We start from the raw sequence: 27,975 nt of genomic DNA on the forward strand, positions 1-27,975 counted from the left end.
CATTCTTTTTTCTTAATATATCCAAATGTCAAATACTTTCAAACCCAGTAAAAAACAATAGTAAATTAATTTAAAAAAATTAATGCTTTAATTACGAAATAAATGAAAAATTAAATATCCTTTCCATGTTCCATTTCGACGCTAACTCATCGACGCTAATTTGACGGACATCCTTTATAATAAATTGATTTTTTCAACTGTTGGGTTAGCTTTTTTGTGCCTTGACCGTATGGCAACACTGTTGCCATCGGTACATCGATAAATTCATCGATGTTTCGCGCACTTTTAACGTTTGATCATAATCTGACCACACTAATCTCTAGTTTTCCACAAAAAAAGAAAGAGGAACGGGCAAAACAAACGCGCTTAATTAATTTAAGATGTGACAACCAGTGAAGGCAATAATAAATATATTAACAACCCGCCAGCAGAGTGTGCAGTGTTTTTGTTACTGTTACTGCGTAAAACGTGTTAAGTGGAGCATATCGTTTGGAAAGGACGGATGCATGGAAGAAGGGCAAAAACAATGGAGCTGCCGTGAAAATTGATTAAACAAAACAACAACATCGGGACTGAAGAGTGAAGGGAAACCAGTGCCCAGCGAGAGCAAAGGAGATAAATAATGCACAAAATGGTTAAATTATTCCTCAGGTAATTACATTAACAACAAAATAAACGACAGACATTGGCCCCCGCTCTCCATTCGCTGTGTTCTTGTTATTGTTGTTGCTCTCCATCTCCCTCTCTTTGTCTTTGCTCTTTGAGCTGCGTTTTTATTTTTATGAATGACGTAAGCCCCCCGCCGCTTTGGTGCCCATAGGAAAGCAATAACAACAACAACAATAATATGAGGCCGCATAACAAATTTGGTTTTGTTGTTGTTGGGCTGCCGAAAAAAAGAGTGGAAAGGGAAAGAAATAAAAAAAAACTCTGTCCTAACAGAATTGTTTGTGTGTTTGTATGTGTGGGGGCCCCACTCTCTGTGGCACACACACACTCAGGGCAGAAGTGGCGTCGTTGGCTTTTTTTCTGGAAAAACGTGCTCGCCAAAAGAGAGAGAGGGAGCTATTTTAAGAGCGAAAGAGTAATTTAGTTTGGCCCCCTTACTCTTTACAATGCTATTTCTTTTTTTGGTCAATGACCTAAGCTTTTTTGTCCGTTAGTTGGTTTCGTTTCGTTTGCCAATTTCTACACGCTTTTGCCTATGAATGGTTGTATGTATGTGTGTGTTTGTATAAGCTGGAAAAGTTGTACTCTGCCTTTTGATGCGATTTACCGCTAATTTTTTCAAAAGCCTTGAGCTCCAAATTTAAAGAGAGCCAATTGACCTCGCTTCCCCCCAAAGAGGTAAACAAAAGAGCAAAGTTTATGTGATTTTTTTTAAAGATTTCTATTGAAGTATTGCGAAATAAACATAATTGTTTATGAAGCGTTAAGTCAGCGGAATGTCCTTGAACTTTAATTACCATTTTTATTGGCAGCTTGAGAAGATTTGACCTATCAAAATATTAATGTATAAGTTCTTAGTAAATGCTTAGTTCCGAAATTCCTAAAATAGATTTAAAATCGATTAAAAATATTTCCACCATTTAAATTGATTACGAATCGAAAGTGATAACTGTAAAACTATAGCATACTTTTAGTATCGTTATTTTGCTGATATCCTTCATCCGCTCCTGTGCCTCTATCAGTTTTTTCACTTATTCATTGCACTTTTCTATATTCCACTCAATCATTGTTGTTGTTGTGACAGTTTTGATAATAATTAAGTTTATGCACTCAATTGCATTGAAGGCGGAAATAAAAACCGCACAAAGATGTAACATTTTGATACGTTTTGTAGCAATAACAAATACCAGCAAATAAGAACAACAACAAAGGCAATGACAAACAAATTAATAAACCGCGAAAAACAAGGCAATGTTTACACGTAAAATAAATATTTTTGTTGTCATTCGAAAATGATATACAGGCCATTGTTGTGGGCTTTTAAAATGCAAATATTTTAATTTCAATTGCAGCAACTGCAGGGTTTCTTTGTTCTTAATTCCTATTAAAAGTTTAGGTATATTAGAAGGGCAATATGTTAAACATTTTTAATTTAATATAATAGAAGATTGAAAGCAAAAAGTATATTTATAGTGGATGCTAAAAAAACACTGAGGTTGCATAATTCCTTAAATAGGTGTCTTAAAATATGGAATACATTTGTTTAGGATCGCTGGGATATATTTAGATTTATTTAAATTAATATTTCAATATCGATTTATTTAAATAAATATATAGATATAGATTTAAATACATTTTTTCGTCAAATATAATGTTTTATTTTATTTTATTGTTATTATAATTCACACATTTTGTAGGGTATTACGAGAACGGTTATGCCTTTCCTCAATGAACTTTGAGAAAATGCTTACACAAAGAGCGAAGCAAAAAAAAGCCTCAAGTTCTCTTTTTCTTTTAAACTCTCTCAATTCTGTTGATATGTAAACAATCGAGTAAAATGACTTAATAATGATTTTAGTACTTACATATTACCACCAGGAAAAGCAGAGCGGAAGTGCTTTTATAAATATACAAAAATTTAAGTGCCAAAAATGGCAATAAGTGATCGAGGCGACATTAAATGTGGCTAAGTAAATACGAAGGCATCCATTACTGAAGGTCGTTTTTGTTTGAGTGCGATAAACTTTAATTTTTTATTTTTATTTTTTGACTCTATAGCAAATAATACGACCCTATATGTATTTGTGATTCGCATTATCTGTTGGCTTTTGTTATCCAACCATTTACTTATCTAGGCATGATTCTTGATACTTGATTGAATTGTTGTCCGTATGTTAGCGCCTCGAATAGTAATCGATTCCCAGCTTATCAGCAGTGGGAATTGGAAATAAAAGAGCTTTACGAGTGTACCCCAGACCCCAGAAGGTGAGAAGCACCTAGCAAGTCGCACACCTTCAACCAATTTGTCAATCAACTGACAATCATTTGTCAATCAAGTCGACCCAAGACGATTTTTGTTCCCCCCGTGTGGGTGAGGTGGATTCTATAGTTTTTATTTACTATTCAGTGTCTGAAAAGTAGGGCAAGAGTTTAATGAATAATCGAATTAATTAATTACTTACCTATTATATCTCAGGATATACAAATTTGTGTCTTGATTTAATTATTTAAATTGATTGAAATTGTTGCAAGTTATTATTATTTCAGTCTTCTTTAAAGTCATACATTGTAAGTCACAGTTTATAACTCAAAACTATGTTATGTGTTTTCATATTTTCAAACTATATATACTTTTCACATAATATATAATAATATCCATAAAGTCAAATTATTTAGACTTTTACCAAGGAAACAAACTTGTCATTATCTTTTTATGTTCAAGTCTTTTAAAAAACAAATGTTAACTGAAAAGCATTTCTGTGCATTGCAGTTTATATATTTTATTTATATTTATCTGACATTTTTTTTATCTTAAACTTGACTTGACAAAAGTGATCTTATCTCATGTGAATTAAAATTTAAATTATTTCATAAAGTAAACTGTAGCAACTTGAATTATCTGACTTTTAGTATAAATATTATCAACTTTTACCCTTAAACGTCAATGTAAACTTTTCTAGTTTATCTCTAATTGTATTTATCTCAAGACACAACACAAAAATAAAGTTGTTTATATTTTTGTTTTGTTTTGTTTATTTTTGTATACTATCTCTATCTCAAAGTATTGTGTTTATCCGGGATTATCCGGAACCGCCAAAAATGAAATCAAATGCAATGTTTTCACCTTGTTCCAATGCCAAACCGTGGCAAAGCAATTAATTAGGCTTAGATGGATTTATGACCACCATATAACCCAAGATAACCCGGCAACCCACAAGTCGCTTATGGCATCATCATCGCAAAATGCTCATAAAAGGCGCGTCTATGACAGCATCTCCACCACTGGTGCCGTGCACATTTTGAGTATTTTTGGCCAAAACAACAACAACAATAGCGGAAAATAATAGAAACAAAATAAAATAAAAATAAAAACAAAAAACCAAGCGTCTTGGACATGTGCGCAAATCTTTTTGAACTTTCGCATTCGCGGCAAAAGCGAAACAAGTGCCAAGAGCAAACCCTGACATACATTATAATTTGTAGCAACGCCCTCTTTTTATTTTGTCTAAACAGACTTTAATTTTTTTTTTTAGAAAACAAATATATACCTATATATGTATATATAGCATATTTATATTTTTGTGGATATTTTGTTCACCTACACGCGCTCATAATCCCATTTCAAGCGGCATCAATAAATATTCGGCCGGCAGATATAGCCAAATTTCTATAGCTATGCTGCTGTTGTTTATATATAAATATATATATATATGTGTGTTTATGAATATATATAGTCATATATTTGGCAAATCGTCTTCAGACCGCCCACCAACAGCTGTTGACAGCGCTTCGGAAATAACAACTTACCTGGTAAGAGGATCAGGTAAAAATGCCTGAGACCTTTATGAAAGCCAAAAGGGAGTCCCGCCATTAGTCACAAGGTTACTTGGTCAACTACAATCTAAATTCGCATTTTTGCTTGTGGCTGTGAGTAATCGCAATAATTAGTAATTGGTAGCAGCTCACAAATGTGGTATTAAAGACACAGTCCGTTTAATAAATGTATAGCTTTAGACAGTCAATGAATCGTGAAAAACATTAAAGGGGAATTCGTAAAAAAGGGATTTGTAGTAGGTAATTGTTTAGTTAATTGGATTAAAAAAATAGAAAAACGCTTAAAACTAAAACTTGTACTTATACTCATATGACTCACTGTACAATTCGATTGACTTTCGTTTGATTTGCCATTTGATTGGAAAACTTATAGAAAGTCAATGATGAAAACATTAAAACAAACAAAACCAAAAGAGAAAGCCTTAGTGCCAAAAACAATGGGAATCAATAGATGAATGTTTATGGTTCGAATAAAGGTTGATAAAATATATATACTCTAGGGTATAAAAGGGGAAAGAACTCATAATTCATAAATACACAAGTGAGTAATTATATTTTATCAAAATTAAAAAGAAACTAAGATAAATTTTACTAAATGCAAATTATAAAGTTAAATAGTGTAGTAAGCTTTTCCATTACTTTGATTTAATCAAAAGCTTAATTTTTCATAAGAAAATTATCCATAAATGATGTATTTTTTATATCTTGAAATCATTATTTCTTAGCAGTATAAAAATATATAGATATATTTAAATATATATTAACCGTACGTTGCCCAAATATGTCTAATTTAATTATAATCGCTCAACGAGAACTTAAGCTCTTAATGATATTCAATCAATTTTAATATTTTCTGTTCTCTATTTGGTGTGTGAATTTACCGAAAAAAAAAAAATTGATTTAATTCCACTTAATGTGCGGTGTGAATTAAATCGTTAGCTGGTCAACAGAAATTATTGTTTAAACAAATGGAGAGTTTTGGCCCACGCGCTCTGCTTCCTCCTACATTTATTATTGCTTTTGTTGTTGTCTCCCCAAAAATGTTTGTTTTGAACGTGTGCTATGGCAAGAGAGCGGCAGAGAGAGAGAGCGAGAGTGAGCTTCTCTCTGCTTATTCTCTTTATCTCTAAGCGATTCTCTCTCTTACGATCGCTGCTCGTCGTAGTACTTCTGTGGACATCGTCCCATTTTGCGACTCATTCGCTTGCCTTCATTCGACGCGTTCACAACGTTGCGTATACGCCTCGTGGGCCGCGTGCATAAGAGTCGTCGTGAGTGTGTGTGCGAGTGTGCTTGTGTGTGTGAGGTTGGGCCTGTGCGAGTGTCTCTTTGTGAGTTCTCTTCACATATACATATATAGTATTTACGAATATTGTATTTTTTCTGCGCCCCGACTTCCGTTTGGTGTATAAAATCATTTCTAAATTTATAAAACAAACGCGTATACACACACTCTAGTTCGCCGCCTCAAAAGAAATCAATTTAATTTGTGCAGAAGATGTATATTTATGCATAAATATATATTTGCCAAAGGCACCCACACGAAACGAAGAGAAACAAAAATTATTAAAAATAAAAACACCCAAGTGCTAAACAACATAAAAGTGGGAAATAAAATTTGCAGATTTATTTAGCCAAGACACTTAAACACACACACTGTTTGCTGCATTTGAATTATATTTATTGTTTTACCCACCCATGTTTTTATATGTATGAGTTTTGTTTTTGAACATTGTTTATTTTCCCATAAATTCTTCAGTTGAAAGTGAAAGTGGCGTCGCAGAGAGATCGCACGGAACAAAATGGACAATTTATGCTAAATGCAAATGCTAAATGCGAACAGAAAAAAAACAACGGAAGCTTGAACATTGAACTTTGACATTTGGCTTAGAAATTTGTTGATATACAAAATGCGCTTGCAACATCGTTATGCCACAACAAATGCCACAACTACCAATCCGAATACCAACAATAATAACTCTTCGACCAGTAACATCAACATTAAGCGAGCCAAGAAACTGAGTGGCAATAATAATAGCAGCAGCAGCGGGATTATCAAATTACGTTCTGGAAATCAAAAATCTAACAAAATGCCACCACAAATGCCAATGGACAAGGATTCAGAGGTACTGGAGGAGCAGCATCCCAAGGAGATTGTTGATGAAGTTGAGGAGGAGACCACGACCACCACCACCTCGGTGGAGCTCCGCTCTTCGACCAGTTCGCACATCCGTGCCTATGCCACCATCAGGAGCAACTCGACATCGGCGATCCTGGCTCAGGCGGGTCTTCCGCCCCCGCTCACCCACGCCGGAATGTTATATGCCCGCCCTCGCACCCTCAACGTTCACAATGTCTGCCAGACGCCCGCACAGATAACGCAACTATTTTTTGGGTATGTTTTTTTGTTTCGATTTCTCTTTTTTATTTGTGTTTTTATTAATTCATGTTTTGGTTGCGGATATATTTACTAACACAATGGAGAAAAAACCACTAAGGGGGGAAATATGTGGAGAGCACTATTTAGATAGTTTGAAGATACTTTTAAAGGAACTTATTATAGTGTCCACAAAAATATTATCTATTTTCTAGGCATAAGGTGTTGAATAAGGCATCTTTTTCCCTTGAAACTTGATAAATATCAGCTCTTGATACTAGTTAGTTCTTATAGATAGTTTAAAATTTGTAAAGATACTTTTCAAGGAACTTATTATAGGAATTTATTATAGAGTTATATAGCACTTGTCTTAGGCACCTGTTTTGGCATGAAACTTGTCAAATATCGTAATTAAATACTAGTTAGTTAGTTTTATATTTGTTTTGGAGTAAAGAAAAGTTTTTTTAACAAAAGTTTATGTATAAAATAAGCTTAAAAACATCTTAAAAACATATGTATGCTAAACTTTACAATTCCCTTAATTGAATTAAATATCTTTCCATTGTTTATAGATACTTATATGCTTATAATTTTCAAGGAACTCTTTATAGTGTCCACAAAGTATGGAGAAAAGTTACTTATTCGCATGGTAAAACTTTCTTAGGTATCTTTTTTTTACATGAAACTAATTACATATCATCTTTTGATGTTAGTTAGTTAATTTTAAGTAAGATTTGGCCAAGAAATTACGTTTCAAATGTGCCTAAAAACCATCAATACAAACATGTTACAAACATATCTATGCTAAATTTCACATTTCCCTTAGTAGGATTAAATATCTTTCCATTGTTTATACATAAATCTTTTGATTCTTATACGAATCAAATCTTTGAAATCTTTCGTTCACTTTAAGAAATACTTTATCCAAATATTTATATAAAAAGGCAAGTCAAGGATACAAATAAGAGTGTTTTATAGTTGACCATTCATCATTCTCATCCATGTTGGTTGTCAATTGGGAGGGTCAAGCTCCCTGCAGGTAACCAACAAGGTCACCTCAGATACAAATTCCAGATGGACATTCGCATAAATATTTATTGGGTTCTTCGGCGGAATTAATGAATTGTTTATAGGAAATGTTGGAGCATAGGAATTTCCCTTTTTCTTGTACTGAAATAATTCCAGTTCACTATCCTTTTACGACTTGGGTTAATGCACTTCAAGTGCCTCCGTTTTGCATTAATCAAATTAAGAACCAGATTTGGATGAATGCCTTCAGGGTTATTCACTTTATTTGTCATAATCATTTGAGCAATTTATAGCCGATAAGTTCAATATGCTGTTTGGCACAGAGATTTATCTGTTGGGCGTCACGATCTGCCACGCCCACGCCCAACCGCCCAGAGAACTGCAATCCGTTCCGTTTGGCGGGATTCGTTCTTGAGAGATTTTGTCATCGTTATTTTAAAACTGAAATATATATTTATATCGCACAGAAATACAGAAAAACAGAATACGTAAAAATATTCAATTAAATGAATTTGCCAACGCTCCCCGACTGACAATACACTTTGTCACTGTGTGAAAATTCAATGAACTTGATCTTTGTCTGATGTTTTTCTTTTTCATTTAGAGAAGCGCGTGTATTGCATTTATTTTTGATGTTTGCTTTGTTTTTTTTCCCCGTCCCCCTCTTTTGTCAATTGGAATTGAAACTCAAAATAATAACAAAGCATTAAAATGTCAAGCGGAGCTGTAAACACGAACTCACAAGAAAGCAAGCATCGAGTATCGAGTGCGATTGTGGCTATCGAGTACACGCTGTAGATTGAACATTTGTCTCAATTTGCATATAATAAAGTCATAAATAAGCCAGCAAATTGTCACTTTTATAACATATTTATTGAGCGCATTGCCTCCAGGCAATGTACAGTAAAAATAACGAATATTTGGTGACCTATAATAGAGAGAAATTAACTATAGAACAGAAAGTTTTGATACCTGAAACTTGACTTGGTGTTCAGGTATCATTATCACCTATGGAAACACATTTAATAGATTAAAATCTAATATATAGAGGATATCTCTCAAGTTTAATAAATAAAATAAAATAAAATTAATAATTATAATAGTAACCACACCCAATCCCTCCATAAATGTATCTATGTATCTTTGTATCTGCGGGGTATGAACAAAGTTCAATTCATTAGATCTTTGGCTATATGGCTCTTGATTTCGGCCATTTGCTTCCCACCATCTTCGTGGCCGATGATGTTATATATGGCTGAAATTTAATTTTAGCCATGATCTATTGTCTACTGACCTTCTTCGTGACACACTCTGTTTGTAATGCTGGGCGGCACGTGTTGGTGATTTTCAGAGCATTGCACTGGAAACGAAAAGGGATTAAAATATATATACGATATAAACTATTAACTTGGCTAGAAGACGTAGAAAAGCGTCAACTAATTTGCCCTCATAAATCACAGAGTTTAATTAATTAAGAGTTGGTTGCGTTCGCCTTTCTGTTTTTCTTTTTCATTTCGCCTTAATTTAATTGTTGCCACAAGTGCCGCTGGATGTGCGTTCATTGGTTGCAACCATAAATCAAGCATTGATGATGATGAGTTTATCAAAGGCACTTCAATTTAGTAGCCGCATTCTTTTGTCAATTATTATTATATATTTTTTTTTATTGTAGTAGAGTAGCCAGCATTATTTTATTATTTGTTTTGATGTCTTGCCCCTTTATTGCTTTGTTGATTCCGCATTTATCATATTGTGTGCCTTTTTGATTCGTGATATTATGCTATACATTTAACTCGATTATGGAATAGTGCAATCACGCTTAATTAATTTATTAAAACTCTCTATTAGAATGCCAATTCCAAGTATTTTTAGTCTCGGGCTTATCCGAAATGCATGGAAATCCAAGTTATAGTATTAAATGATATTGTTTATATTTTTAGAATTGCTTTAAGATTAACTAGACCCTTCATTCGGAATATCCGGATGATAATATAATCATTTTGCTGGGTAAATCTTCATCCTAGGAATATTCACTTGATTATAGTTTTATTCATAGAGAATTAATGGGAAAATGTAGGGGGAAGACCCTTAATACTATTAAATATTATCCTTATTACTTTAGAGCTTAGTATTTAGCTATTTTAAATATGCGAATTAACTTGTCATAAGTTAGTCGAGTCATCAGCCGTCACAGCTTCAGGTTTATAATCGGGAGAAGTTAATTAAGAAAATCACCTGCACACCCAATTCGACCGCTTCCATTGCGGAACTGCGGCACGTTGGCAAATAAATAATAATAAATGTGGTGGGAAATGCATTAATAGGCTAAGCAAATGTGCGCATTAATTATTCATTCGACATAATTGAGAAACGTGCTATAAACAATTAATCGAAAGCCAAACCAACACCCGTGCTTTTGCTGTAAACACATCCAGAGCCAAACATACATAAATATCGAATAACGAATAATGAACCCCCCGATCCGAGCCAGACGAGTGAGCTAATCGTTTAAAAATATCTGAAAACCCAACAAATGCAGATCGCAAAACTGAATGCAATCAGTTGGCCAAGTTTAGATAGATGAAACCCTATAAAGACCAGAACAGAATTGTGGGCTTTGATTACCAGATAATGGTCTAATGGTCGATAAAGGCAAACGGATGAGCCAATCAGGGTCTGATGTCACCTTCCAAAAACTGTATTTTAACCTCATCGATGAAGGGGAGACTTCGATTTGATAAAACCGATAAGAGATATATATATATAAATGGAGTATAATCATCCGGTATAGGTGATGTTGTCATCCCACAAAATAGGTTTAGGGCATAAATCGTTCATTATTTATTACTTTCCTCTGATAAGGTTAGATTATAAAAATCGAATTAAAGATGATCCCATCAATTGATGTCATTACCTATAAAGAGTTTCTATAATGATTGGTGATTTGATTACATATTTTTCTTAGATTGTAGCTGTGATTTCTTTGTACTTGAATTTTTCTTATACACGATCTACTTGAGATGAACATGGCCAAAAGATAACTCATTTGCACTTGGTTCATTTTCATGGCCAAATACTTTTCTCATTGCCATCTTCCAAACTAAAAAGCGCTTAAACAATGTTTTCTTTCTCTTTTTTTATTCCATATATAAATACATAAATATTTTTGCATTGTTTACGTATCTCCATTTGTTTGGTTTTGCAATCGTCGCTTTATTTATCCGAAACATGTTCTAAAAATAATATGCATCTATACAAAAGTCAAAAGAAAGTGTGAATTTTTGAGGGCCATTACTGGAGGCTACTTCATAATTTACAATGCAAACAAAAACACATCAACCGTGGCAATACAATAGCTGCCAAAAACGCAAATAATAAAATTAAAAAAGAAAAGAGAGGAGCAATTTAATAGCAAAATTTAAGAAAGCCCATTAAATCATGTGAGTTTAAATAACAGATATATTTTGTATATACCTCTCTATATATTTATAGCAAAAGAAAAGGCGCAAACAAAATACAATTTTTTAGAATATAATTTTATGGCAGTGTCGAGTGGTTTTTTGTTATTTTGTGTGGGTTTCCTATGGCGTTCCATCAATTTAAGCTCACTCATGATGAGTGCTTGGGATACAACTTTTTATCTCAATTTTATATTGAATTAATTGTAATAATTAAATATATAAAAACTCTAGAGAAGAGTTTAGATGTAACAGATTAAATTGCAAAGAACTTGACTTAATATACAGATTTAAATAGGATTAAGGTTAGTCATTAAAATGTTATAGTTTTAACTACTTATGCCAAATAAATTAATAATAATAAAGTGCGATATAGATGAGAACTAAGATATATACAGTGCTCATCTCCATCAAAGTTCTTTATTAGGATTGGTACAGTCTAGTGTTCTATTTATATTATTTTAAAATATTAGTTCAAAAATCCAAAGAACCAAAAATGCATCTTAGTTTTAGTAGCAATTATAACTTAACTTCCAGGCTAGAAACTCCCTTATTAAAGACTTTCTTTTAAGATCTTCTTGGTATATCATATATTCCCTAGAAAATGTCAAGTCTATATTCTTTCTCCTAGCAATCCTAACGACCTTAGATTCCAGATTCTTTATATATTCACCATAAGGAGTAACTGACTCACATTTCACCGATTTGCATTCTCAGTAAAACAACATTTTGAGGCAGCGCAGATGTTGAAACGATCGGTGGATGCCTCACTAACCTTGCGCAAAAAAACGAATACAATATTATATATTTATATATATACTATATAGGGAAATGTAGATTGTGGTTCTGGTTTGCTTTATCGATCGCCTGGATCTGGGCTTTTGGGCCTCTCTCTCTCTTTGTTAGTCGACCGAAATATGTAACCTATTTATTTTTGAAATGTTGACCTCATACGCACACACTGTTGCTTAAGTGGGAGTAAATCGATAGCGACCAAATGTGTCGATGACAACTTCATTCATCGCAGCATGGAGACTGATGATTGACTGATTGACTGATTGACTGATTGACTGACTGACTGACTGACTGACTGAACAACTGACTAACTGACAGTATGTAGGCTGTTGAGCGGCTTTTGTTCTTACTATCTCTATACTTTCAATCAGAAAACGATAATTCATGACATCATCATCATCATCATCAACGGTCCGTGACAGTTCCTCCACCCTTTCCGCTTGAGTGGCACACTTAATTGGTAATTTAACACAATATTAAATAAATGTGAGCCCTCTCTGGTCTAACCGACACCATCCCAGTGGTTGTAATTCCTATTAATATAAATTCATTTTATAATTTGTTTTTCATTTTGCTTGTTTTTCGCCTTTCCGCAACATCAACAAAGTTCGTGAGCTTTTTGCTAAGCGATTTTCTCATAATCGGCATTTCATTGATGGAGTCATTGAGCAGGGGAAAAAGAGAGTGTAAATATATATATAAATTTATATATAGTATATGAAAAACAGCGGAAAGAAACCCACTTGGCGGGAAAGAAGCACTCAGTGCATGGCAAGTCAGTCAGTTGCTCGGTTGCGCCTCTAATGAGCGGTTGTGTTTTGTCAGCTATTTATTTAATATTTTGTTAAAAAAAATATAAATTAAACAGATGAAACAAATTGTGCTTAATGATATTTTGTGGATACATCCTCTCAAAGGACAAATACATCTACTAAATCCTTATTTACAACAAGGAACTACAATAAATAAGGATCTTTAGGGGTTCTAAAACTTCAAGAATTTAGGATCTTTAAGGATTGTGTTTGGTAATTAACTTTAATAATTAATTGCTTTTAATACAGAAGGAATACTTATATTTAATTGTATTAAATTTGCTTCAAAAATGTTTTTAATATAAGCTTAGACATTTTCCTAAATATTCGATTGTTTTTAAAGATGCTCAAGCTCGTAATTTCCCCTAATATTCGATGTTTTCTAGATAGATTACTATTTTAATTTAAAAAAAATAATAATAATTACTATATTTTTTACAGGAATTTATTCCTTAAGATTATAGTAAAAGTTTTTACTATAGGAAGCTATAAAAAAGAGTAAAATAACATTACACATTTCCTTATTTTTACGAGGTCTCTTACGAAGGTTATTTCCTATACTACTTGGAAATAATTTCAAGAATTTAAACAATATCAATTGTTTTGCTTTAATTTCCTAGAAAGAGTTTCAATGTAAATTTTCCCCATTGCTCCAGGGAATATATAATATGTAGAAATATTCTTTTTCTGGAGCATGATCGAATCGTTTTCCATACACATAGATCGATTGTTCGAACTGGCAAATACTTTTTTAGCAATGTGTATTGAATACTCCGCTCCGCTCGGCCATCAGAAGTTTTTTGTGCTGCGATTAGATTAGATGTTAGAGCACCGATAAAGCAAATCACTTTGTACACTCTAGAGAAAACCCAAAAGAGATTGGGAATCAGACAAATTGAAAACAAATACAGACCAATTCAGGCCAATCCATATTGGCGTCTAGCTGAAATTCCTGATGGTGTGCCTGCAAAAGGTAAACAAATTACTCGCAAGTGATATCATGGCGCTCCACAATTTTGGTATACAATCGAATAAATAATAAATAAATGCAAAACCTGGGAGGAGGGCAAGTAGAATAACATATATACAATATAAATACGAGGCACAGAAAAAAAATGGTAAAGTGCGGAGCTTTAAAAATAAACGTTGATGTCACAAGCCAGCCCCCAGAGACGAGCGGCGAAAAATAAAGAATATAAGAAGCCGCAAGCAAACCGCAAAATAAAGCAAAAAAATAAAAGGTTATAGGACAACGAACGACTCTGCAATCAAGATACTTTACTACTCGTATGAGACTAAAGCAATTCCCAGGCCAAAAAAACGATGACGCTATATCTTTTACAGACACAAACTACTATCCCCTCCTGTCTTGTGAAAGCTTTGCCGCATTTTGGCCGTGTTTACCAAGTCTCTATAAATAGTTCCTCCGGCAGAAGCAACGCTTTATAAATAAAGAAACACCGATTAATCAGATACGAATAGAACCACTTGAGGTAGGGTTTCTACTAACAACTCCTCTCAGGCTGGACAGTGAAAGGTGGTCACCAATCATGGCTAAGAACAGCTCAGAATAGAATAGAACAATTGGAATTGTAAGACTTAATGATGATGGTTTTGATGGGATATATATTATCTTTGGGGGATCTTCTGCTATGAATTATGTCAATCATTAGTGTTAGTTCCTAAATTACAGATAGATGAAGGGTTTGGTTCCAGTTTAAAGTAAAATATTATCTTGTTAGCTATTTTTGATTTATTTGAAAAGTTATAATTGTTTCTAAGTCAGCTATTTTTTTTATAACATTTTACACAAAAGTCTAGATTAATATATTATAGCTATATATCAAATTTGACGAAAATCTGTTGAAAACTGGAAAAGTTATGTTTTTGTCTTAAAGTTGTCCGATCGTTCCTATGCGGCTATATATATGTGTATATATAGTCCACCGATTCGCCATGCTTCGACTTATATACTAGTAAAATTTGATATAAGAATAACTACATAGTTTCATTCAAATAGCTTAAATTTGTTCCAAAACAAATCTCGCACATCTGTGCATATGATTCCCAACTCGTTCTAACATCCCCGGAACGAAGTGACTTCTGCCGGCCAAGCATCAGAAATGTGTTGTGTTACAAAAGTTGCAAGTCATTGTTTATTAGTGTTCAAAGTTAGCAACTGATCATACATATGTACATACCTACTGATCATAGTTACTGGTCATAGATACTTACTGTTCAGAGTTATTTACTGCTCATATTAACTTGCTGCATAAAGTTAATTACTGATCATTGATACTTACTGATTAACTTACTTACTGGTCATAGATACTTACTGCTCATAGCTACTTAGTATTCAGAGTTACTTAGGGTTCATAGAAACTTACTAATCATAGGTAATTACTGGTCATAGTTAGTTACCTATTATTGGTACTTACTGATTAAGTTACTTACTGGTTATAGATACTTACTGATCATAGTTACTTACTGGTCTGAGTTACTTTATTACTGATCATAGTTACTTACTGGTCACAACTAATTGCTGATCATAGTAACTTGCTGTTGACAGATACTTTATGATCCTCTACATTTAAGAACCCTTTCTTTGGCTAGTTATTAACTGATATTTATTATGTATTTATTATTTGGTTACCTATTTTAATTTCAACGGATTATTTCAAGGTCTTAAAAAATGTATTTTTTATGTTTTCTTTTCAAGTCCTTAAAGTCTTATCTGCCAAAAGGATTTGTACTGCTTAGTTAAATATAATTAATTGTTCAAATAGCCAAACATAGCAATATTGTGAGCAAACTTAACTGATAATATTTGAGAAGCATTTGTACACTGAACAAAACGTGTTATATTCTTCGAAAGGGATTTGGTAATGAGTGCATTGTGTTAACTATGTTAAAATTTACTTAATTTTAAATCAATTTTTTTTTTTTAATAATTAATATATAATATATAATTTTTTTCAATCTAAGCCACGTTTAAATACTTTTTCACACTTTATCACTCCATTAACAATTATTATTAACTTAGGTTTTGCAAAGACAGCTACCCACCCATACCTAATCGAGGCGTTTTTTGGGTGGCTATATTACCAATTTGGTTAAGATAAAACCGATAAAATGGATAAGAAACTGCTGGGAGAGTTCAAAGAGCTCGGTGATGACGCCAGCTCATTGATAAATATTCAGCGAGAGTTGCTGCAGCTAAATACAGATAACAGATAAAGCCTGATAAATAAAAAAGAGATATGTTTGCAAATACAACAACAGCAACAAAAAATTAAGTGTGTTGCCAAGATTGTATTGGCCGGCCCACTAAAAACAGCTGTTCAAAAAGAGCGGCAATTTGCTCTTTCCCTCCCACTCTCCCACTCTCTTTATGGGTCCCGCTCTTTCAGTGGCTACTCTTTGTTTAACAATTTACTCACCAAGGCATCGTCATTTTTATTATTAGTTATGACCTCATCATCGATTATTGCCGGGAGAGTTGTGCCAGTGTGAGTGGCAGCCGGTCGTTGTGTGTGTGTGTGTTTGTATTGAAACGAGTCGCTGAGCAAGCTGCAGCCACAGCTCCCCCATCCCACCACGCCCCTCTCAGCACCTTTGGGTCTCTCCCTCTCTCTCTCATTCGCTACCTGTTACCAACAGAGAGTGAGCTCCATTCGATGTTTTGTATGTTTGTGTTAGGGCGCCACAAGTCTTGTGCAAATGTGCACTGAAAAAAATAGTATAGTTAGATCAGAAATTTAAAATTAAATAAAAAAAAAGGAAAAGGGTATATAAGAATAGCAGAAATATATATTTTTTATTATCTTTTGTTCTTATATATAGAAATAAAATTTATAAAATTAAATAAATAGAATTAAAATTTATAAAATTAATATGAATCTTAATTCCTACAATCTATAATAATCATTTTTATTATTTTATATATATAAAAAAACCAAAAACTAAATTTTTATATATTTTTATTACTTGTAATTTCTTTAAGTGTAGCTTAGAACACACCTCTCTTTAAGATTTGTCTCCATCTATGCATGGAACGCCGCTGATTAATCCCGCGCCTGCCTGACATGTGTTCTATAAACTTGTACGCAAATATTTTTCGCTTGATTTACAAGCTGTTAAATGCAAATATATGTTTAGCCACTCACAGTGATTTACACACAGCGCCCCCAAATGCAAATAGTATGTTTGTGACTAGCAACATTTAATCTTCCACTGACGCTCTCCAGTGTCGTACTCATTCCCCGAGTTCAACGTACATTTCGTGTCATTCCGTTCAATTGTCTTTCGGAAATTGTTTATTACTCATTACAAAATTACTCTACGTCGTGGATGGAGGAGCGTGGGTCAATGAAATCATTTCCACAAATGCATTTTTCTTAATGGGTATCTCTATAAAGATTGCCTGATGACCGCAAACGTCATTCGGCTTGGCTACGGGCCAAAATTTATAATATATTTATTGCACATGCTGGATTTTGTTGGAAAAGTTCATTCATCACTTGCGGAAATGCTGATCTGTTTACTACCATGATCAGTTTATCCAGAGATTATTCATTAATTGAATTAAATAAGGAGAAAGTTTGAATGAATAACATGTAAATTATAGATCTACTTTGTTTATTAATCCGTGGGAGTTATAACTATATATAGATCTAAAAAATACACAGAACCAGGATGAACTAACTGTGTAAACTGTAAATTAATTATTATTAATTAATATAAAATAAATGCTTACCCCCAACATAAATGAAGAAAATTCTCTCGTCAGTAAATTAATTACCCAAAAATCAAGATACAAATTTTAACACTTCCCCTTAGTTTTTTTTATAATTGATTATCTCTACCAATTTCATGTCTTGTCTTACCTTTATTAATTGCTACTCTCAGCTCAGCACCTGATTAACAGATAAGAATATTCATTAAATCAAATGGCATACATATGTATATATTATTTGCAACTGGAAATAAATGATAAGTTATACTTATGATTCAGAGATAAAAATTCATTTAATTAACTGCAACATTCATTCAAGAAATGAATACTATGCGAGCAGATAATTGCTATTTATTACTATCAAACAATGAGGATCAGACACGATCTGATGAATCAGAACCAGGAATTTCACATACTCTTATCTGATCTATGATGGCCCAATGGCTGATACTAAGTACAAGACCACAAGGGCTTCATTATAGGCAATTTTGTTTTGTTATCGACAGATAGCTTTAGTTATAGATAGTCTTAACTAGATTCGAATAGAAACGCTAACCACACGTTATCTTTAGCACGTAGGGTCTGTTACCAAAGGTGAGATAAAGTCACAGGGTAACAGAGAGACTGAGAGAGAGAGAGGACCTTGGTTTATTAACTTGGCCTTATCTTAGCTTAGCTTTTAATGGGTCACAGAGAATTTCCGGTAGCCTGGCCAGATCACTTAGGTATATTTGTTTACCTTCTCTTTATTTTTCTCTGGGTTTCTCTGGGACTCGTGCTTCATTTATTTATTTGTTAATTTTTATGCGGTTGGTCAGCATAAAAACAAACAAAAATGCCAAACTTGTTTACTACCTTATGTCGTCGCAGTTTAGGGGCACATCATGTCAGGTTCTTGGAATCTATCTGATGCCAGAATTTCATCATGAATACAGCTAATGAATCAGCATAGACCCACCTGACCTGGAAATCTGGAATATTTCGTTCGTTCATTTAAAATGAGTATTTAAATTTTTCCATCGTTTGAAAAATATAGTAGCAAACTCCTAAGGTTTCTAATACTTTCTTAGCCTAATAATTAGTTATTTTTAAACTCGAGCTTAATATATTATATATCATGAATGAATTACTTAGTATCATTCACTAAGATAACTTCCCGTTTTGCCTTTAATTAGATGATCAGGAAATGCATCTCAGTATAGGCATTGGAAATACTAAAAACAACATTTATGACCAAATCAAGAATCTGTTAATTGTTCGGATGCTGCACTTCCTCGGTTGCATTCCCGCCTCGTCTTTTCAGACCGGAAATGTTGCCACTGCCAAATTTGCTCATCGATGGCGGCCAATGCTCTTCCTCTTAATGGATCTCTCTGATTCTTTGCCGTGTTTGTGGTAAACAAAGCATAAAGAAATCTGTTTGCCATAAAAATTCCAACAACAAGAAACAAAACGGTACAAATATGGCGCAACTTCACCCACACAGACACGGGCCAGAAGCAGAAGCAGGCCAAAAATAGAAGACCAACAGAACGAAACAATTTTAATACAAAAAAAAAAATAAATATAAACAAAAAAAGAGGTAAAGAGAGGCCAGGCCAAATTTAGTGAATGATGTGGAGATGTGGGCGTGCCTAGTCAGCTGATGCAGTCATGTAATTGGCATTTAGACAAGTTTTGACCGCCGCCTGCACTTGGTCTTTGTCTGTCTCTCGGCCAAACTGTCTGTGTTGCCAGATTTTGGGTATCAATACAAGACAAAGTAATGTAACTATATTACAAAATAAATAAACTGTAATTTGGGATCTTTAAATACATAATAATGTCTTAAACATGATCTTAAGAAAGTGCTTACCATTCACTTTGATATAATCATAAGACTTTCAGTTCATATAGCATCGAATACGTTGTCAATCGTCTTAGATATTGATTAAGTTAAACATCTAAAAATTCAGATTCACTAATTCTAAAATAAAATCTATATCTATTATTAACAAAAATATAGATTAAAATATAATAGCTATATTTTAAATTTAATGCAAATCTGTTGAAAAGGGGAAAAGTTATAATGTTTTTTCTTAAAAATTTCCGATCGTTCCTATGCGGCTATATATATGTATATATATATAGTCCACCGATTCGCCATGCTCCGACTTATATACTAGTAAAATTTTGTAGAAGAAGAACTCCATAGGTTCATTCAAATAGCTTGCTCTTTGTTCCAAAAAACATCTCGCACATCTGTACATATGATTCCCAACTCGTTCTAACATCCCCGGAACGAAGTGACTTCTGCCGGCCGAGTATCAGAAATGTGTTGTGTTACAAAAGTTGCAAGTCATTGTTTATAAGTGTTCAAAGTTAGTTACTGATCATACATACATACATACTTACTGGTCATAGATACTTACTGCTCATAGTTACATGCTGCACATAGTTAATTACTGATTATTGGTACTTACTGATTAAGTTACTTACTGGTCATAGATACTTACTGGTCATAGATACTTACTGGTCAAAGATACTTTCTGGTCATTGTTAATTACTGATCATAGTTACTTGCTGTTCAGAGTTACTTAATGTTCATAGAAACTTACTGATCATAGTTAATTAGTAATCATAGCTCTATAAATCATCCGATTGTTCCTATATCAGTTATATATATGTATATATATATTCCACCGATTCGGGATGCTCCGATTTATAACCTTGTAAAAGTATCTAAAAGATCAACTGCATAGTTGCATTCAAATAGCTTGCCTTAATTTGATCCAAAACAAATCTCGTACATCTGAGCCTATGATTCCCAACTAGTTCTAACATCCCCGGAACGAAGTGACTTCTGCCGGCCGAGTATCAGAAATGTGTTGTGTTAAAAAAGTTGCAAGTCATTGTTTATTAGTGTTCAAAGTTAGTAACTGCTCATAGATACTTACTGGTCAAAGATAATTACTGGTCATATATACTTACTGTTCAGAGTTACTTAATGTTCATAGAAACTTACTGATCATAGTCAATTAATGGTCATAGTTAATTACTGGTCATAGCTAATTACTGATCATTGTTCTATAAATCGTCCGATTGTTCCTATGTCAGCTATATATATTTATATATATAGTCCACCGATTTGGCATGCGCCGATTTATATACTAGTAAAATTATAAAGAAGAATAACTTCATAGTTTCATTTAAATAGCTTGCTCTTTGTTCCAAAACAAATCTCGCACATCTGAGCATATGATTCCCAACTCGTTCTAACATCCCCGGAACGAAGTGACTGCTGCCGGCCGAGTATCAGAAATGTGTTGTGTTACAAAAGTTGCAAGTCATTGTTTATCGTAGTTAGTTAAAGTTAGTAAGTGATCATACGTACTTACTGGTCATAGTTACTTACTGATCATAGTTACTTAGTGGTCATAGATACTTACTGATCATAGATACCTACTAGTCATAGATACTGGTAGAGTTACTTAATGTTTATTGATACTTACTGATTAAGTTACTTACTGGTTATAGATACTTGCTCATCATAGTTACGTACTGTTCATAGTTACTTACTCCACATAGATAATTACTGATCATAGCTATTTACTAATCATAGTTACTTAATGTTCATTGATATTTACTGACCAAAGGTAATTAATGTTAAAAGAAATTAACTGATCATAGTTACTTAAAGTTGAAAGATACTTATACATATATATACTTTATATGGTCAGAGATGACTTCTTAACTGCGTTGCGAACTTCTGAGTAAAAATTATAATTCCCTCCAAGGGTATAAAAACTAGCCAAACTCTCAACTCAGAAACTAGCCAAAAACCATTCTCTTTCTCTGACATAATCGGTTGGCATTTTGGATTTGAATTTGCATTTTGTTGTTGGGGCTTTCGGGCTTCTCTTGCCCAACATGTGTCATTGTGATGTTAGGAGTTTCTTTGCCTCTGTGTTGCATGGTATTTTTTATGCTTTGTTTGTGTGGGCAGAGCATCGGCCCAAACAGTTAACAGACAAGTTTCGTTGAGCTATAAAACCAAAAATGTTGCTCCTCATTAATGTCTTCCCGTTTGCACACTTGTTTTTTTAGAGCTATTTTGACAGGGACTTTTCTGAGTGATGCGTGGGTTGTATAAATCGTTGGGAAAATGAGAATTTTGTAGACTTGTTTACATCTTTGATTATGTTCAGGAGTATGCCTAAAAAAGGGGGAATATCGCTAACCCACGCTATTTGCTATAACTGCTTAGGAATTACAGGCATATGTTAGACTCATTTTCTTAAGTCTTATGCAGGTAATTATATATTACCAGAAAGGAAACTAACTTAGGGAAGCCAAAGTTTATATACTTTGCAATATAATTTAATGATTGAATCGGAAATCGATCATAACTAAGCTTAAAATATGTGCATTACTTAAATCGATATATATCGATATTTTTATAGCTTCTAACTGAAATTATAATACCCTTACAAGTCTATAAAAATAACACAAAGTAAAAGCATCTTATTTATTCCTACCTTGAATCATATTTTTAATAGTTTTTATTTTTGCAAAAAAAAAAAAAAGTATATATTTTCTGACTTTTATTTGTCACTTGTCTGGGCCTTGACTTGACGTCATTTCACCGAATGGCAACCTTCTTCTTGCCATTCCCTAATCATTGATAAGCCAGAGCAATTATATGAAATAATTCTCAACTCTGAACAAATTCTATAAACAAAAAATAAATTTGTTGAGTTCAGTCGTAAATCTCAATCGCTGGTGTTTAAAACCGAGAGTGCAATAAAAAATTATAATTATAAATAATTTACGCAATACAAAAATTACAAAATTCTATTGTGGTGTGGAAATTGTCAACAACGCAAAAGATATATAATATATTGCTATAAGAGATATTGTGTACCAAATTGTGAATGAATTATTTTGCGTTTTCCATTGCCAAGCCTGAACCCAAGAGATATAAATAAGAAATACAAAACAGTTTCGAAATCCAAATGGAAATCAAGTAACTGCGTCGCAAAAAATTTCGTTCAGTCCCGGGTCTAGGGTATATACGATAAATATTACCCATTTATAGGCTGCCCTCCAGCCCGCTTCAATCGGTTCTCTCCCTTGCGTGGCTGGCATACGTTACGTATACGCGATATTTAAATTTCCATTGTACAAATGATGCAATTGCCAATGTTTTTCCTACTGATGATTCTACTGCTGCTGATGATGGTGACGACGACGATGTCTGGGCAAAGGGCGAACGATGAGAAAGAACCCAACAAGGCTGCCGCAAAAATATCGTAATATTTTTTAAAAATAAATATTGGGTTTGGGGTTTTTTTTTTTAAGCTTGCATTTCCATTTTCGTCTTTACATGACTCGAAATGGTAGCTTTAAAACATGTGTCGCCCCGAGAAACGTGACTGGCGTTCAATTTTGATATATACTGAGATTTATAATACGGAATTGATTAGCTCTCTAGTCCTTGGTTGGGTTCATTGCAGTGATCCCCGTATAAAAATGTAAATGATATGGATTTTCAGTTTGTTTTTTACAAGTGTTTATTTATGAAAACTATGTTTCCGGCTAGGTTTTTCAACTCTAAACTAACAATATGCTAAAAATACTTGCTGTATCTTCCAGCCAAGTAATAAAACAATAAATTGCACAATGTATCGCATCCACAGGCACATAAATCGACTAATTGTTTAATAAGGTCATAAATCGTTCAATAAACCATTACCCAAGGCAGTTTATTTTTAAATATTGAGCAACGATAAAAGTGAAAGAGAATGTTTGCTAATGATCTTCTCATTTATATTATATCTTACAGAGAAGTGCTGAATGCATGGCGTGGAAAGGCCCGGTGCAATGTAGTACCCGACGAGCGGACCCAGGAGCTCTTTCACGAGCTAAGCTTCCATCCTAGCCAAAAGCAGAGTGAGTATTACCCATAGATCCTTTGATGGCAAATGTTTAAAGTTGTATTTTGTGTTACAGTTAGTGAAATGCTGCAAACGGCCAAGAAGGTGGCCCGCAAGGGTGGCAGTGGACAGGCGAATGGCTTGACCTTTGGCCAGTTTTGTGTTCTAGCTGCGGATCTTAAGCGTTTTAGGTGAGTCTATGAATGCATCTCCTTTGCAATATATTTAACTAATCATGCTTTTATTTACTATCCCCAGAGCTTCAACAATTTCGAATCAGCCGTCTTATTGCGACTACCAGACACTGCTACCGGAACAAGATGATCCTGCCAGCCCCTCCACCTCCACCCAGCAACATCTGCAATCGCCAGCTGCCGCCACATCGTCATCGCCTGGTTACAGCAACAAGAAATCGGATAATCATGGCACCGAGCTGCGGAGCACCAAGTCCTTCAGCAGCGTGGATGACACCAAAAAGAAGAAGAATGCCAGCAATGAGCCCGTGGAGGTATTCCTTGGGGGCTCCTGTAATCCAACCACCTGGCGAGCCGACGTTGCCATACCAGCCCTCAAGGAATTGGGCATTTCGTTCTACAATCCTGTAAGTCCTCCTAATTTAATATTATTTCAAGAATTTTGTCACTAACTTTTTGTTTTGGATTTGTTCAACCAACAGCAAGTATCCGATTGGACGCCCGATCTTATAGAGCTGGAGCATCGAGCTAAGGAAAAGGCCCGTGTATTATTCTTTGTTATGGATTCGGAAACACGCGCATCTGCTGGTGCCATCGAGGCGGCACACATAGCGGGTCAAAACTGCAAGCAGCTGGTGTTGGTTTTGCATCCGTATAAACCAAATCAGAAGATCCTAAATGAGCCTATTTCACAGCAGTAAGTATTTAATATATTTCCGAAATAATCAAAGAAACCCATGTAATATTAAATACAAAATTCGTTTACTTAATTTGCAGAGAATACCTCGATCTAAATCGGAATCAATTGATACTTAAGGAGCTGGTCTCCCGTCGCGGCCTGCCTGTATTGGATAATATACCCTTGGGCTTGCATCGCACCAAGGAAATTCTCTCTGGCATCCGAGATCCACCGTCCAAAATATCTTCTATATTAGAGTGAGTGTCTCACATTTCAATATTATACTATTTAACAAAACTAATTGGATTTTTTCTACCTTTACTCTTAGTACCGTTCGCGGCGCCTTCGATCGCGTGAATCCGCAAAGCGATCTGCTCACTGTGGAACAGTGCAAACGTGCTCTCTTATTCCTAGGCTATGCTCAGAGTTTAGTTAATTTAGACAATCTAACTAAGATCATAATCAATCAACGCGAATCGCTGAAATTGCTCCAAACGCACAGTCCTAGAGCTGGCGTTGAAAATCTGGATGGGAATGCTACTGCTGAGGGCAGCAACTTCATCCAGCCCACTTTGCCCAGCCAGGAGCTCATCGACTTTGATCTGTTCTGTGTGATCTCGGCCTACCTGTCCGTCCTGCAGCAGGAGATCCACGAGAGCGGCTGTATTTCACCCATCAAGGGTACTAATGTGCCGCCTCCGCAGGTTTACTTTACAAATGGTAATTATTAAGGTGGATATTTTGATAGGAAACCTTTATTAACTCCATTTTTCTTTCAAACAGCTCCCGATGTGGACATCTATTATTCGGCCAGTAAGAATATTTCACGCACTTCAAGCAACGCCAGCGTTCCGTCCAACAGCAGCAGTGGTATTGGTCATGATCTGGAGCGACAGAACTTGTTCGAGCAGCTCAGCCGCAGCCGGGATAGCGGCACCTCGTCGCCCCAGCCCACGGGGCCATCAAGCAGCTTAGGTAAAAGCCCCAGACCACAGATTCTCCTCAATGTGGAGTCGATTGAAACAACCGAAATAATCACGACCAAAACAATAGAAACCAAGGCCAATGCTGTGACGGCTGCCCAATTAGTTTCTACGCCCGCCGAGGAAGAGGAAAGCGACTCCAACGATTCGGTATTCTCCAGCAGCAGTTCGATAGCCAGTGCCGGCGATGCCCTCTGTTGCGGTGGTGGTCTAGATCTCCGAGATGTCTATCTGGGCGGCAGTTGTGTCATTCGCACCAAGTGGCGTACGGAACTGGCTGTTCCCTATCTGCAATCGAAGAATGTTAGTTTCCACACCCCAGCGCTGCACGAAAGCATTCAGCAGATGCAGCAGAACCAAGATCAAAGCCAGGAGCAGGCAGCTGTCGCCCAGCAACAACAGACGCCCAACGAGCAACAGCAAACGCAGAGATCTTTTGTACGTACGCGCAGAAAGTGCAGGGGCAACCAGCTGCAGTTGGAGGAGCAGGAGGAGCTAACCGTCGCAGAGGAGTCGCTTAGCTGGTCCCTACCACCGGTGGCCGTACGCCAGAGCCTGTACAACCCATCGCTGCTGGACTCTAGCCGAGTGCTGCTCTTCGTCATCACGAATGAGACACGTTCGCTGGCTCCCATGACACTAGCCGCCCACTGCATAGGCCTCATGTACAACGTTGTGCTGGCGGTGCAGATGCTGCCCGATGACTGCGTCCTGGGTGGCGAGAAGGTGGGTTGCTATACTTAAATCCAACGTATATGTATTAATAATTATATTTCCTTGCAGCTGACAGTGGCGGCCATCAAGGACTACAATCGCGGACGGTCGTACCTGATTGACCTGGCCAAGCGCCAAGGCGTGCCTGTGTTCACGGATGTTCGGGCGGCCCTCGAGTGCACCGTGGCCAAGGTGCAGGCCTATAACAACCGGGATCGCTGCTAATTCGTACCTGTATTCAAGTTCCAGCACATGACAATTTAAGCTTATGTCTAATCTAAGGCCTAGTGCAATTTACGTTCTACTTTCCCCTACCCAAAACTTAAAACTAACTTAAACGGTGTCTAATCGTATTCGGAGTACACTCTTTTACCTAGTTAAAGCTATACGTAATATATGATATATAAATAAAACAAAAACCAAGTGTAAAACCACTAAAATGTCGTCGCCCAGAAAGCGCATTTCATAAACTAATGGAGAAAGTGACATGCATTCGAAGCTCCCCTCTCTCTATATTGCTATAACGCTATATATGCTGTATGCTTTATGCTAATTTATTATTTATTTAACACACAATCATGTGGTACATGTGCTAAATTAACTGTAAATATTCAAACATGTACAATTTTAAAATATATTTATATATATTTTATAATCGTAGTGAGCATTCATATACAATTAATTAATAACTATGTAAAGCAACAATTATATATACATATATGTATACCCATAGTGACCCACTATACCAGTTAGACGGCAAAAAAAATATCTCAATAAACCAATTTTTCTAACATATACAAGATTTTTATAATATTTCGACATTTTAAGCGTTAAGTTTCTGAATCATTAATAACTGATTCAATTTCCTAATTGTTTTAAGGGGGCCATTGACCTTTACTATAATTGTCTTTAATTTTACTTCTTAAAAAGTCCAGAAATTGTATTTTTTAATGCTTTTCTCTACCACTTTTGAAAGATATTTATGATTTATCAACATTTAATTGATAATATCTTAAATATTAATAATTTTATTAGACTTTCTCTTGGCTTAAGGTGCATTTGAACAGTCACTATAAATGTACTCAATTTTACTTGAGAAAGTCCTGAAATTGTATTTTCCAAATGTAATGATTAGCTTTTCCTTACATAATTTAAAGGATTTCTATGATTTTAAGACATTTTAACTGATAAGTAACTTGTATATTAATAATTTCATTCGATTTCATATTAATTTTTTGTGGCCATTTGTCATTTACTATATTTTTTCTCAATTTTACTTTCAAGAAGTCATAAAGATTTATTTTTTAAATCTTGCCTGAGCCTTTTTTACATATTTGAAAAGATTTATATGATTTTTCGAGGCATTGAACGACAGATTTCTTAAATATTAATTATTTTATTCGATTTTTTAATGGTTTAGGGGGCATTTGCCATTTATTATACTTAGGCGTAATTTTTTTTATGCATCTTTCGACATTTTAATTGATAATAATTTTAAATATTAATAATTTTATTAATTTTTGTATTGTTTTCTGATGGCATTTGACATTTATTATTTATTATTTATTATATTATTCTCAATTTTATTTTTTTTTCGGCATTTTAATTATAAATTATTAATAATCTTAAATATTAATAACTGTATTAAATTTTGTATTGTTTTTTGATATAATTTGTAATTTATTTTAATTGTTGTCAATTTTATTTTGGAAAATGTCCGATAATTTTATATTCATTTGTAGGAATATTTTTTTCTAACATATTAAAAAAGATTTTTTATT

General features: G+C 34.5%; 1 protein-coding gene across 13 annotated transcripts; it reads left to right on the forward strand.

Annotated features, from left to right (window-relative positions):
* The first annotated feature begins 266 nt into the window (after nt 1–266).
* Nucleotides 267–26,989, forward strand: raw (NDT-like domain-containing protein raw). 13 transcript variants are annotated; one of them, XM_086831350.1, is made up of 11 exons: nt 267–651; nt 6,263–6,898; nt 23,534–23,640; nt 23,701–23,815; nt 23,883–24,225; nt 24,301–24,515; nt 24,596–24,754; nt 24,826–25,217; nt 25,281–25,472; nt 25,551–26,206; nt 26,264–26,989. In XM_086831350.1, the coding sequence occupies exons 2-11, from the start codon at nt 6,414–6,416 to the stop codon at nt 26,417–26,419; spliced, it is 2,820 nt and encodes a 939-aa protein (XP_086687476.1). In that variant the 5' UTR covers nt 267–651; nt 6,263–6,413; the 3' UTR covers nt 26,420–26,989. The 13 variants fall into 13 exon arrangements, with proteins under 13 accessions (XP_086687476.1, XP_086687473.1, XP_086687481.1 ...); XM_086831351.1 differs by lacking the exon at nt 267–651 and adding an exon at nt 5,676–5,834; XM_086831352.1 differs by lacking the exon at nt 267–651 and adding an exon at nt 5,701–5,774.
* Nucleotides 26,990–27,975: the final 986 nt, after the last annotated feature.

The sequence above is a fragment of the Drosophila serrata genome, unplaced genomic scaffold, assembly GCF_035046125.1.
Source record: "Drosophila serrata isolate PLE 108 unplaced genomic scaffold, ASM3504612v1 contig_240, whole genome shotgun sequence".
Classification (NCBI taxonomy): domain Eukaryota; kingdom Metazoa; phylum Arthropoda; class Insecta; order Diptera; family Drosophilidae; genus Drosophila; species Drosophila serrata.

What these genes read in the sequence shown, in the direction of transcription:
- raw (XM_086831347.1), top strand. Translation starts at nt 6,414, where the DNA reads ATGCGCTTGCAACATCGTTATGCCACAACAAATGCCACAACTACCAAT. An exon ending in GCGGATCTTAAGCGTTTTAG is followed by an intron (nt 23,816 to 23,882) that starts GTGAGTCTATGA and finishes TACTATCCCCAG; the next exon opens with AGCTTCAACAATTTCGAATC. An exon ending in GCGTCCTGGGTGGCGAGAAG is followed by an intron (nt 26,207 to 26,263) that starts GTGGGTTGCTAT and finishes ATTTCCTTGCAG; the next exon opens with CTGACAGTGGCGGCCATCAA.